The following is a 13,139-nucleotide window of genomic DNA, read 5'->3' as shown; positions in this document are numbered from 1 at the left end:
TGTGGCAGACTGGAGAACTGTCCAGGTGAGCCCTGCCTGAGATCGGCTCCGGCAGCCCCGTGACCCCAAAAGGGAGAAAACGGGGGGGGGGGGGGGGGGGGGGGGGGGGGGGGGGGGCAGCTAATTTAGTTTCTAAAGTAAAGAAATGTGGAGGCGACAGCTTTTTATTTTGGCCTTATAGCTATTATGTTATGAAAACTTGTGATAGTTTTGCCTGATGTCATGGTTACGCATGTAAAACAGCTGACCTCATTAAAGTTTTCCATTGGTTGACCTCATCCAGCTCTGTTGTTTATTTCATTTCTTCAGTTCTGTCGTGTTTAAACTGAGGACTCTGTCTAATGTCTGGAACGCTGTCTGTCTGTGATGACGGTTCGGTTGAATGTTGCTTTGTTCTCTGTGTTCGTCGTCTGCTGATTCCTTCATTTGAGCCTCCGAGGCTGGCCTGGTGTGTTAATAATTCACCATGAGGACACAATACCAGCCTCACCTGAACCGGACACACCTCACCAGAACTGCATTGACAAAACCCGAACCTTGAACAGACAGAATTCACCGACAATATTCTTACGGAACCTTTTCTGATTCTTTTCTAATGGACTCAGCAAAATAGTCGGTAAATGAATGATAAGCGTAGATCAGAACTGCAGAGGGTTTTTAAACAGTTTGTGATTTTACGTAGCAGGTCATGGGACCCACGCAGACAGACTAGAGAATCCCATTGGTCCTATTTTGAGGCATCTGTCGCGCTATTGGCTGTAAGGACTGTCAGTCATCCTTCCTGCTCTGTGATTGGTCAGAGTGTGACTTCCGCTTTGCTAAACCCACGTCTTCTCCCCGCCGTCCGCCCCGCTTTGCGTCTTCGTGTACGGATACACCTGCTCGCCGTTTCTGACGTTTCTCCGTTCCCAGACTCAACCGGAATGGACGACTTTGACTTGCTCAACGCGCCCGCCGCCGGGAACGGCGTCGGCTCGGAGGAGGACCCCGCCGCCGCCTTCCTGGCTCAGCAGGAGAGCGAAATCGCGGGGATTGAAAACGACGAGGGCTTCAGCATCCTGGACGGAGGAGAGGTGCCCCCCTCCCTGGGAGACTCCGGCGGTGAGCCCCCGTGGTCAAATACAGCAATGTTCTCTCGGTCGGCGGGAATTTGACGATGCAACTGCGAAGAGGCGCGCGGAGCTCCGTGACGGTCTCGTGAGCGCAACGGCCGGGTCATTTGAGACCCGTGTCGGTCCGCCGGTGGCTAATGCTAACTCTGCTAGCGGGTTCGGTGCGTTCTAGAGCGGTGTCATTCATTCTGTGGTGTTCTGGAGGACACTGACCCACAGCCTTTGGCCTTGGCGGCTCCTTTCATGATGGGAAGGCTCGGCTAATGCTAATGCTAGCATTTTGATGATCGCGCGAAAGTTTGATCAAAGAGGACATTAATTTTCTGTACTTTAGTGTCGGATGTTCCCGCTTAACCGTCCTCTTTTGTCCCTCCGCAGATGGTGTTATCAACGGAGACATCCACGGGGTAAAGCCTCATTTCCCATCATCCCCCTCACTTCCTGCTGTTGGATCAGTCAGTCCACCAGAAACTACATTTCCCAGAGCCCCAGCCCTTCACATTTGCATCACTGAAAATCCCAAATGTCCTCTGTAGACACCGAAAGCAGTTATCAGCAGGAAGCAGTGCTTGGGAGAAATGTGGGGTAATTCAGGCCGTTGCTGGTAGTCAGGAGGGCATCTGTGTGCAGATATATGTCATGTAGAATGAGAGCCGCTGCCTGGATTAGAGAATCATTGTCTGCTCACATAAAACAAACGAACCCCTAAAGAAGGTTTCTGGTGGTGTGAGTGGGCTTCAGCTGAATCCTCACAGAACTGGAAGCTGATCTGTTGGGTTCCTCAAACTGCATGAGGACAGTTTTCCTCTAGTCATAAACTGAGGTGTGTAGTTGTGCTGCTGCTGTGTCTCTCCAGGCTTTTATGTGGTAAAGTCCAGAGTTCTGCTGAGCTGCATGTTTGCAGCCGGCTGCTGATGACTTCAGCTTCCTTTTCCTGTGCCGCTGTTGCAACAGTTTCTCTCTGCACAGTCAGGACTTCTCACAACAACAAGGTTTAACTTCTGAAGTGAATATCCTGCTAGTCTTCTGAAAACCGGAAAAGCCAAGTTTTCACAGCAGAAAGTGGAAAAGCTGAGGATAGAGGATGTCATGGCTGGTCTATAACTGCTGGAGCAAAGCTGCAAACGGCTGTGATGTGACAGTTTTTGTTTGGCAGGAAAGCAACGGTCCATCTGATGCGTATGCAGCCATTTCTACTGCAGACCGGCTGCAGGCTGAGCCTGAGAGTCTGCGCAAATGGAGGGAGGAGCAAAGAGAGAGGCTGGAGGTACTAGGTACGTCTCATTTTAGGAGCAGGTCATCCACCACTGTTATCCTGTCACCTCTAACCCATCCAACCCCTTTACTGTTAAAGCCCCGCCCCAAACATCTGTTCATTGTTGCTCCGTGGAGCTAAACGCTGTCATGAACAATATGAACATCTATGGAGAGAAATTAGACTCAGTCGGATTTGTGCGTGCGTAATTCTTGATTTGTGCGTAAATTAGGATTTGTGCATAAATTTGGATTTTTGCGTGATTTGTTACTCACATAATACGTTTTGTGTATAAGTTAAAAAAATATAAAATGAAAAAAATACAAAATGCAATTTACGAAGTTACGCACGGATCTACCGTGAGACTGTTTTCACGTCTCACAAATTCGTCCGTAAGTGCTGCGTTTAAATACCAGTGGAATGCTCGGTCATTAGAATTTTCCTATCCTAATTTAATCCTAATTTACGCACAAATCAAGAATTACGCACGCACAAATCCGACTGAGTCTAATTTCTCTCCATAAACATCCATCTTTGGGAGAAACGCAGACCTGCTGCCGAGGATGACGTCAGGAAATGGGCGGCTCCCAAACAAAGACGTTCATAGATCTGTTAGTTTGCATCAGAAAGGGGCGGAGCAGGGAGACTTTGGCCCCGCCCAGTGAATTTTCTACCTCACTAATTTGATCTTTTTAAAAGGGCGTTTTTTCGTCTGCTCCTGATTCACAACGATTTGAATAAATACTCTGAAATATAAATTTGAGCTTTATTTTCTGGCTCATAAAAATGCTACAAGAAGCAGTTAAAGCAGTGCTTTCATGGGGGGGGGCTTTAAGGTTTTGAGAAGTCTCCCGCTAACCCTCGTCTGCATTGCTCCTTCCGTTCGTCGTCTTCACCTTTCCACCGTTCTCGGCTTTGCCGCGTCTCCACAGATGCTAACTCGCGTAAGCAGGAGTCTGAGTGGAAGGAGAAGGCCAAGCTGGAGCTGGAGGAGTGGCACGCCAGGCAGAACGAGCAGCTGGAGAAGACCAAGACCAACAACAGGTTGGGGGGCGCACGTGCAGGACAGCATAAACTAAGCTTAAATAATGATCCGTGGGGGTGAGGCTGCACAGTGATTGAAATGTGCCGCTTTTCCAGAACAGAAATGTCTTCTTCCAGGCGTGTCTGCATGTAGTGTTAGCCGTGTGTAAAGACACATGTTCTCAGCTCAGACTCTGGTTCTGCCTTTTTCCTCTCCTCTGAGCTGGTGGCAGGTGTAAAAGTCCTTCTTGATGATCAAATGTTTCACTGTGTGCTGACTGACAATGCTGTGTTCCAATCTTCTCCCTTTACCTGCTGCTCTGCTTCCTGATGTCTGTCCAGGGTTCTGGATGAAGACTTCTACAAGCAGCCCTTCTCTGAGCTCATTGGTTATGTGTATGTGGCTCCACTAGCATCCTCCCTTCATTCCCATCCTTTCTGCTTCTGTTTGCTTCACGCCATCAGTCCTTCATTAGTCAGAATCCTGTGCGTGCTGGTCGGTGTGAACAGTGTGGACCTTAGCTTCAGCCCCGCGTCTGCATGGACCAGCTTCCCCAGAGGTAGACCGATCCTTTTGGAGGCTTGCAGAGGCGTTTCAGTGATATTCTAGCACAGGCCTGCTGTGGTTGAGACTGAATTCAGGGCTTTGGTGGGATTCTGCAGCTAATCTGACTGCAGAAACTAATTGGCCTCTTTTTTTTTTTTTTTCAAACTGCAGTGAATAAATATTTAGGATTTTCTCCTTTGTGCTGAGCGTTTCTGTAAATTCTTCTGTTTTTCTCAGTGATCACACAGCCACTCGTCGAGCTCCAATGCAAACGATGACTATGTCTAATTTGTGGAAACGCTTAAAAACAGCAAATAAAGAGCAGGAATAGCAAAGAGGAGCATTAAGACGCTGGAGTTCTAATTTAAAGGGAAATTCTCTGTTTCGTGTTCAGGTTGCTCATTTATCCATCTTGCAGCAAATTATTAGAAAGCAAAACAAAACCAGATCTGATCTGAGATCAGGGTTATAATCCTGGGCCAGATGACGGTCTGTTGTCCCCCGTCGGTCTACTTCCCCCTCGTTTCCATGCTAGTCCTTCACTCTCACGCTTCCCCATGCATCCTTGTTTTCTGGTGTTGATGCTCCAAACCCTCCAAATGCATTTAAAGATGTCAGGCAGTCTGAAGCGGCTGAAACCTCCTGCATGACGTTTACACGGCTTTGGAGCAGTTGTGTCCAACATTCCCGCTTCCTTTCTGCAGGAGGAACGTTTTCCTGAATCTGTAGGACGTTTTTCTGTTTGGGTTCAACTGGTCGAACATTCAGACGCCGCTTTGAGACGCAGATGTGGGCGTGTCTGCTGCCATCCCTGCAGAACACAGCGGGATAGTGTGTGTGTGGGGGGGGGGGGGGGGGGGGGGGTGTGCTGGCTGTGAAAACACAACTGCTTCAAACTGCTGCTTAGCTTAGTGGGCGTCGTAACGCCTGGAGCTGGTCATTTTGGGGGCGTGGCATGCTAACGTGCTGAGCTGACAGCTGGTCAGTTTGGGGGCGTGGCATGCTAACGTGCTGAGCTGACAGCTGGTCAGTTTGGGGCGTGGTATGCTAACGTGCTGAGCTGACAGCTGGTCAGTTTGGGGGCGTGGCATGCTAACGTGCTGAGGTGACGTCAGCTGGAAGGGTGCAGCCTTTGTGGTGAACTTCCATCCGGTCCGTTCTGACCTTTATGCAGAACCACATGCAGGGATGTGGTTCTGGTGGTGGAGTGACGGTCAGTGTCCCCCATTCTTCTCCATGCGACCTCTGACCCCCACGTGGGTCTGTGGAACCCTCCCTTCTCTCTCAGCTTTGCATTAACTGCTGAAGCTGCAGAAGCTTCAAGCTTCAATGACGTTCCAAAGCAAAGGCTGCACGCCGCCCACTCTTCCAGAGGGGCGGAGCTCCAGCTGCACTTGCATGTCGTCTTCGGCACATTTGTTTGTCTCTTCTGACTTTTCTTTCCCATCTTCTCTGTTGATCTGAACTCTGATGGTGAAACTGTTTCTCCTTGTTTCTCCCTCTGCACCTTAAGCACACACATAAACCATCCTTGCTACCGCCTAGACCAGTTAAGTAACCAAAGAAACCCAGAACCTCCCCATTCTGGTTTGATTCTGTCATTCTTATCCAGTATAGATGGAGTTTGGTGAGTGTGTTGGTGTGTTTCTCCTGGTTTGCCTCCCTGTGGGGTAAATCTTGTGTCAGTAGATGTTTGTTGTCCCCCCTCAGTTCCTTGTGTATTTGTTGTGGGTTGGCTCGTTGTTGTGTGTGCCCTGTCTTAGTTTGTAGTTGGTTTTATTCAGAAGCAGGCTGGGAAATTCTAAAAAGAAAATAGAGATGCAGGAAGGCGGAGGTTTGGGTTTGTGGGTGGGCTGTTGTGGGCGCTGACCTGCGGTTCCCGGTGTCGCTGGTTTGATCCCCTTGTCAGAGAAGTAGATCGGTGACTCGCTGAGACCTGTTTTTTTTTTTTTTTCTCGCTGCGCTCTTTTGCCACAGCATGCATGGCTCAGGTCCAGCAATGCTTCCTGCTCATTTGGTTTAAAAACACAAAAACGAGATGAGCTCATCATGTCAATACTTGGTTCTTTGTCGACGAGATCCAGACCAGGCAGCAGCGGTCGGGTCGGGTCGGGTCCAGACCCTCAGGGCCAGACGGAATCCCATTTCTACCAAGCAAAGAAAGCTTTACCTTTGATTGATGTTCAAAGTGTTGTTTGTGTAGTGGTGTGTGTACGTCAGGGTGGGGGCGGAGTCGGGTGCTGCAGGTCGTAGGCTGTGGCCGTGGCGGCTGTTGAGCGAGGTCTCCGTGGTGACGGGGTTTGCCGGCCTGAGGGGTCTCTGCTGAGTTCAAAGCCCAGACTGACGTCGTCCTGGCGCTGAACCAACATTTCATCTCATTTGCAGAAGAGAAGCCGTGGTGTTGGTTCTGACCGGACCGTTGAGTTCAGAACCTGCGTTGGTGCTCAGCAGAGGTTTTCTTTTGGCCGTTCTATGTCCGTCCTCCATCTGTCCCTCCGCTGACGGCTTTTCTCCCCCGTGTGACCTTCAGGGCGGCCGAGGAAGCCATGATTTCAGACCTGGACGAGAACAACCCCGGCACCGAGTGGGAGCGGGTGGCCCGGCTCTGCGACTTCAACCCCAAGTCCAGTAAGCAGGCCAAGGACGTGTCCCGCATGCGCTCCGTGCTCATCTCCCTGAAGCAGTCCCCCCTGGTCCGCTAGGCCGTCTTCCACCCTCCTCCCTCCACACATCCATTCATCTGCTAACATCAAGAGAACGGTCCTGCCCCCCCCCCCCCCCCCCCCCCCCCCCACACACACACACACACACACACACACTTTAAAGCTTGTATGAAGAACCCGTTCGGCCCGGTTCTGTGGTTTCACTGTAGATTTGGTGTTGGGACACTAAAAGGGAAGGTTCCTGTTTGTTTGTGCTACACTTCTAACAGCAAAAGCCCCCAAAGTGTTTTTTATGTGTGGTGATGTCAGAGCCAGCCGGAGGGGGGGGTCCAGAAACGGTCATCTGCCTGTCCTTCACACACCTGTCCGGTTTACCTTCTTTAAAAAGCTGTCCAAAGTTGTGTTCTTGTTCTCTGAGGACCAAACTCCAGCAAAACTCCAAATGCTGTGTGTGTAGTGTGTAGTAGCAGTTTGTGGCATGTTGTTCCAATCTATGCATTTGAATATTGAAGCCTCTGTTCTCCCGTCACAACTGAACAAAGTCCAGCCATTACATGTTTGTGTGTGTTAAAACCTGAGTAGTGTGTACTTTATGAGTGTACCTATGTACATATGCAGAATATATACAGTATATAGAACATGTCACTGGAACAGAAGGCCAGACTGACCAGAGTGTTCATCGTCCATTTGATTTCAATCTCAGAATGAAGTAAACTGCTGTACTGTTCACCGCTTTTGTCTTTTCTTACCTTTTTGCTCTGAAAACCTTTGATTTCTAAGATTTTGGGTCAAAGAAAAACGTCATTCTGGCTCCAACCGGATGTGCACGGCACACGGATGTGCACGGCACACGGATGTGCACGGCACACGGATGCGCACGGCACACGGATGCGCACGGCACACGGATGCGCACGGCACACGGATGCGCACGGCTTCTTCCAGATGACCTGCCCTTTCTCCCAGCCCGGTCTTCATCAACCGTGTTCTTCTGTAAAGCAGCTCAAATGTGTTTGGCTTTCTCATAGCTGTGAACTAAACACTGACATGTAGGTTCAGACAAATGTCATTTTAGGGAAAAGATGGGATTGGACTGTTGGATCTCAGCAACAGGTTTTACTCTGCAGAATTCTAAATCTAAATATTTCAAAGCAGAATCAAAGCTCTGACAGGATAGAAAGCTGGACGTCACACGGAACCGTCCCAGTGGTGAACGCAGAACCAGTGTTCCCTGATTTTATGGCTGTAACTTCATTTGAACGATCCGATTGGATCCAGATCCTCTGCCCTGAAGTGGATCCAGATCCTCTGCCCTGAAGTGGATCCAGATCCTCTGCCCTAAAGTGGATCCAGATCCTCTGCCCTGAAGTGGATCCAGATCCTCTGCCCTGAAGTGGATCCAGATCCTCTGCCCTAAAGTGGATCCAGATCCTCTTCATCCAAACTTCCAGACAGAAATTCCTGCTACTGAACAGTTTTCCAGATTCTTGGATTTCTTCCAGATCATCAAGTTAAATGAAATCTGTGTCCAAACCAACAAGTAAACTAGAATGAATGTCAAATCCATTCACATGTTAGTTTCCTAAAGTTCACCACTGTTGTTTTTCCACATCCAAAGAATCCAAAGGGAACATTCTTAGAACATTCTAGACACTGGATGGTCACATGACTTTATTAAATAAGTTTCATTTACCGTATATAGCGCCTTTCACATAAAATCACAAAGCCCTGAACAATAAAATGGCGTAAATGGTAGATGGTACCTTAAGATACCTTAATTGAAGGCCCAAAGCGCTTTACAGTCAGTCCCATTCACCCATGCACACACACAGTCACACACTGATGGCGGCTCCGCTGTCAAACACTGGCGCCAGCCTCCCACCAGAGGCAAGGTGGGGCTCAGTGTCTTGCCCAAGGACACTTCGACACATGGGCATGCAAGGTGGGAATCGAACCTGCAATCTTACGATCATGGGTCGACCGCCCTACCGCTGCTCCACGGCCGCCCATAAAAAAAACATACAATACATAAATTAAATATAATAAATATTTTAGTAGTTTATAATAGTTTATAAAAAACATGCAATACAGTAAAAGCAGAAAAACAATCAATTAAATATGATGTAGAGCAAAACTAAATTAAAGAAGAATAAACGTAGAATAAAAATAATGAAACCAGTCAGCTAAAAGTATTTATGAATAAAAGTGTCTTCAGTTGACTTTTAAAAAAATCGATGGTGTCGGACACACGAAGGGACAGAGGGAGGGCATTCCAGAGTCTGGGACGACCGCTCACCTCTGGTTTTATATTTGGTCCTAAAAATCTTTAAAAGATTTTGATCGGAGCGTAGGGACAGAGCAAGTCTGATACATATTTTGGGGTCTGTCCATGTAACCCTTGTGCTATCTTAGATGACCCCCCCCCCCCCCTTCCATTGAGGTGTTCTCCCTACCATAACAAAGGTGGATAAAGGTGGAAAGATTTCATGTAATCCATGGACACCAGTGAAGATCACAAATCATTGAAGAACAAAGGTTCAGAGCACTGTCTAGTGGGTCTAGATGACCCAACTCCCAATGTGAAAGTGCCTAGGATAACACAAGGGTTACAGCTCTAAAGGGTAAAACTAAAGTTTTAAAATCGATAAGCCACTTACGGTAATTGGGAGCTAGTGCAAGGAGAATAAAATGGGGGTAATGTGTTCCCTTTTGTCAGATCCTGTTAAAAGCCTTGCAGCAGTGTTTTGAACTAACTGAAGACGGCTAAGAATTAAAACGATTATAAAGAGTATTACAATAATCTAAACGAGAAGAAATAAAAGCATGGCTTGTAGTTTGGCTATGTTACATAAATGATCAAACAATTTCTAATTAAAAGGCTGGAATGACGGTCCAAAGACATTGACTGGTCAAACCAGACGCCAAGATTTCTGATACAGGGCTGTACAGAGGAGCTCAAAGAACCAAGATGCTGGGAAATTATTGGGATTGTGTTTTCTGGGGCAACTATTAGTGTTTCCGTCTTTTCTTGATTTAGCTGTTACTTGTGAGCCAAGATTGAACACCGGCAAGGCAATCTAGTAGTTCCGTAAGTTTGTGGAGTTCTGAGTCATTGAAGGAGCAGTATAGCTGAATATCATCAGCACAGAAATGGTATGACACATTTTTCAAGTTATTTAAAAGCTTTCCAAGTGGGTAGATGTACATTAAAAACAACAGTGGTCCTAAAACAGATCCCTGGGGAACACCACGTAGGAGTGGAGAGGTATCAGAAAGTATACCATGAATATAAACAGAGAATGTTCTGTTAGTCAGGTAGGAGGTAAACCACTTTAAAACAAATCCAGCAATACCAACTCATTTTCTGATCTGCCCAACAGTATTTTATGATCTACAGTGTCAAATGCTGAGGATACGTCTAAAACAACCTAAACTGTATATTTTCCAGAATCTGTATATTTTCCAGTGTATATCATTAAGCTTGAAGTTGTACATTTTTACAATCGCTGCTTTAAAAAATAAATATTTGGCAAGTATTAAAAACAATTCCCTAAATTTTCCCCACACAACAAAAATTTGATAAGCTTGTGGTGTTCCACATGGCTCTATTCTAGGACTCCTTTCTGCTTTTTCAAAGCATATGGTATATTTGGGAGGTTAGCAACAAAAACTTTCCCTCATTTATCTCACAAATATGATTCTTTTTCAAAGTCTGCCCACACATTGGACTGGAATGATGGACTGATCCGTGTTGATGACATCACGTGTGTGTTGTCCGCTGTGATTGGTCGGTTTTATCTCATAGTAAAATAAACCTACTGGACCTCGGTCCAAATGGTATTTTCCAATATTATTGGTTTGTCTCATTTCAAAATGATTTATAACGATTTAAGTCATTTTGACAAACAACTCGCATCAATCTGGTTGGATGAATCGATTCATTGATTAATCTTTACATCCGAGTTATTTTGTATCTAAACACTTCAAATAACACTAAGGTCCGTTTTCCAGGTCTTCAAAAAGTCTCTATGGATTTTTAAAGTTTCACTCTGATCATCTTCAAATGTTTTCAAATCCCTCCCAGCGGTCTTTTTGTAATGATTCTGTCGTTTTTGGGTCGTTTTCTAGAACTTAGTTTATGCAGAGCAGCAGGAGTTCATTAAACATTCACCTCTGAGTTGTGGGTGGGACTGTTGGTGTGGAGCAACCCCACCCCCACTTCCTCTCCCCATTGCTGAGAGCTCAGAGCAGGGAGCTTGTGGCCCCGCCCACCGTATTTTCTGTCACAAATATGATCTTTTTCAGGAATGTTTTCATCTTCCCACAACAATTAAAATAAAGAAATCCTCAGAAATGCAGTTTCATTCTAAATTTTCCTTTCTTCATGTCCTCCATGGGAAAAATGCTGCAAAAATATGTTAAAAACAGCAACAACAGGATTTTCATGGCAGCGATGAGGGTGACCTGGAAACTGCATCTGCCTGAAAGAGATGGAACAGTCCAAGATAAGCATCAAGGTCAGGATGTGTCTGCTCTGAACACAAACATGTCTTTTCTCACAGAATGAAGGGTTCAGGTGTGTCTTATCACAGTCCCATGGAACAGGAGACATCACCAAAAACGTCAGCTGCTTCAACTTTGAAATAACTACAGGGCTTTTTTTGTTTGTCATGAGGTTAGTCTGATGGAGCCGCATGGGGGTGGGGGTCTTAGTATGCTGAAGACTTCTGACTTGTTTGATTTCTCAAAGGACGAGAAAGGAAGAACTGTGGTCTAGATCTTATCGAGACGTTTAAGGATCTGGCTTCACTTTTGAAGGTAAAAGGTCCCAACAAGACCCAAAGCCCCAAACCGTCTGTTACTTCCCAAACTGTATTTCTTGATAAGGAAAACACTGGACAGCTGCCATGAAGGCTGTATGGAAAGAAGAATTTACCTAGAAGGTCTTTAAAGAGACCTCCCTGGTACCCTCCCTGAAGGATTGACTGCAGACTCGTCAGGAATGGCAGCTTTAGGACCGTCCGACACCTGCATCCATGGTGACACAGAAAAACTCTCCTCAGGACAACAAAATGTTTCCTAGTGGTATGTCAGAGTTTAGTCTACCCTTACTTAACGTACTGCAATACTGCTTGAGGATGCACCTTAACCCTTGTGCTATCCTATGACCCCCCCCCCCCTTCCATTGAGGTGTTTTCCCTACCATGACAAAAGTGGATAAAGGTGGAAAGATTTCATGTAATCCATGGACACAAGTGAAGATCACAAATCATTGAAGAAAAAAGGTTCAGAGCACTGTCTAATGGGTCTAGATGACCCACCTCCCAACGTTAAAGTGCCTAGGATAGAACAAGGGTTAAGAGGATACTTATACAAAATAATGTTAATTAAATTGTGAGAATTGTAACTTTCTCCAATGGAATTCACACACTGCACCTTTAATTAATAAATTGAAGAAATTAGACATTTATGATATTAATGTGCTCCTGGCCTGTACATTAGTAGATGGTGCTCCACTATACCAGTTGGCCTTCACACATAAATTATTTTACGTTCTGCAGATTCACTACCATTCAACGCGACAGGCTCCTGAACTACATCTACCTCTGTACAAAAGAACAAATCTCTATAAGATGCACTATAATACCAAAAGTATTCAGTCACGCATCCAAATGATCAGAATGGTGGCAGTGGGCGGAACAGGTGTCCTAATCTCTTGTTCTGCCCACAGGTGTAACAAATCATCACACAGACATGCAGTCTGTTTCTACAAACATCAGTGAATTCCAGCGTGGAACTGTCATAGGACGCCACCTGTGCAACAAACCAGAGGTGAAATGTCCTCGCTCCTAAATCTTCCACAGTTGGCTGTCAGCTCTATGAGAACAACATGGAAGAGTTTGGGAACAACAGCAGCTCAGCCACCAAGTGGTCGACCACGTAACCTGATGGAGAGGGGTCAGAAGATGCTGAAGGTCAAGGAGGTCACCAACTTTCTGCAGTCAGATGCTACAGAGCTCCAAAGATCATGTGACCTTCAGATTAGCCCAAGTCCAACATGCAGAGAGCTTCATGGGTTTCCAGCTGCATCCAAGCCACAGGATACCAAAACATTTTGGACAATTCCATGCTCCCAACCTTGTGGGATCAGTTTGGAGCGGCCCCTTCCTCTTCCGCCATGACTGTGCACCAGTGACCAAAGCAAGGTCCATGAAGACATGGAGGACAGAGTCTGGTGTGATGAACTGGACAGAGTCCTGACCTGAACCCCATAGAACACCTTTGGGATGAATTAGAGCAGAGACTGAGAGCCAGGTCTCTCCACCAACATCAGTGTGTGACCTCACCAATGACCTTTTGGAAGAATGGTCAACAATTCCTGGAAACACTCCTCAACCTTGTTGACACCCTTTCCTGAAGAGTTGAAGCTGTAAAAGCTGCAGAAGGTGAAATACATCATACTGAGCTCTATGGGTTCTGTTCATATGTGAGTCAAGGCAGGAGAGCCAATCCTTTTGGTAACATAGTGTATCATGGACCTA

The 13,139-nt window shown here is 46.5% G+C and overlaps 1 protein-coding gene and 1 long non-coding RNA gene across 4 annotated transcripts in view; one reads left to right on the top strand and one right to left on the bottom strand.

Annotated features, from left to right (window-relative positions):
* The first annotated feature begins 811 nt into the window (after positions 1-811).
* Positions 812-7,329, top strand: clta (clathrin light chain A). 3 transcript variants are annotated; one of them, XM_023952267.1, is made up of 7 exons: positions 812-1,101; positions 1,491-1,519; positions 2,269-2,386; positions 3,300-3,411; positions 3,733-3,786; positions 5,451-5,486; positions 6,468-7,329. In XM_023952267.1, exons 1-7 carry the CDS (start codon positions 924-926, stop codon positions 6,637-6,639), a joined length of 699 nt encoding a protein of 232 aa, XP_023808035.1. In that variant the 5' UTR covers positions 812-923; the 3' UTR covers positions 6,640-7,329. The 3 variants fall into 3 exon arrangements, with proteins under 3 accessions (XP_023808035.1, XP_023808066.1, XP_023808090.1); XM_023952298.1 differs by lacking the exon at positions 5,451-5,486; XM_023952322.1 differs by lacking the exons at positions 3,733-3,786; positions 5,451-5,486 and having other exon boundaries at positions 814-1,101.
* A 3,539-nt stretch (positions 7,330-10,868) lies between these two features.
* LOC110014634 overlaps positions 10,869-13,139 on the bottom strand; it is a 19,675-nt gene continuing 17,404 nt past the window's right edge. The window contains exons 2-3 of the long non-coding RNA XR_002289621.1: positions 11,534-11,625; positions 10,869-11,078 (exon numbers count right to left, since the gene is read on the bottom strand). This is a non-coding gene — a long non-coding RNA (uncharacterized LOC110014634). The remainder of the gene's footprint in view (positions 11,079-11,533; positions 11,626-13,139) is intronic.

Source organism: Oryzias latipes, chromosome 1, assembly GCF_002234675.1.
Source record: "Oryzias latipes chromosome 1, ASM223467v1".
Classification (NCBI taxonomy): domain Eukaryota; kingdom Metazoa; phylum Chordata; class Actinopteri; order Beloniformes; family Adrianichthyidae; genus Oryzias; species Oryzias latipes.
This window is presented reverse-complemented; position numbering and strand designations above follow the sequence as displayed.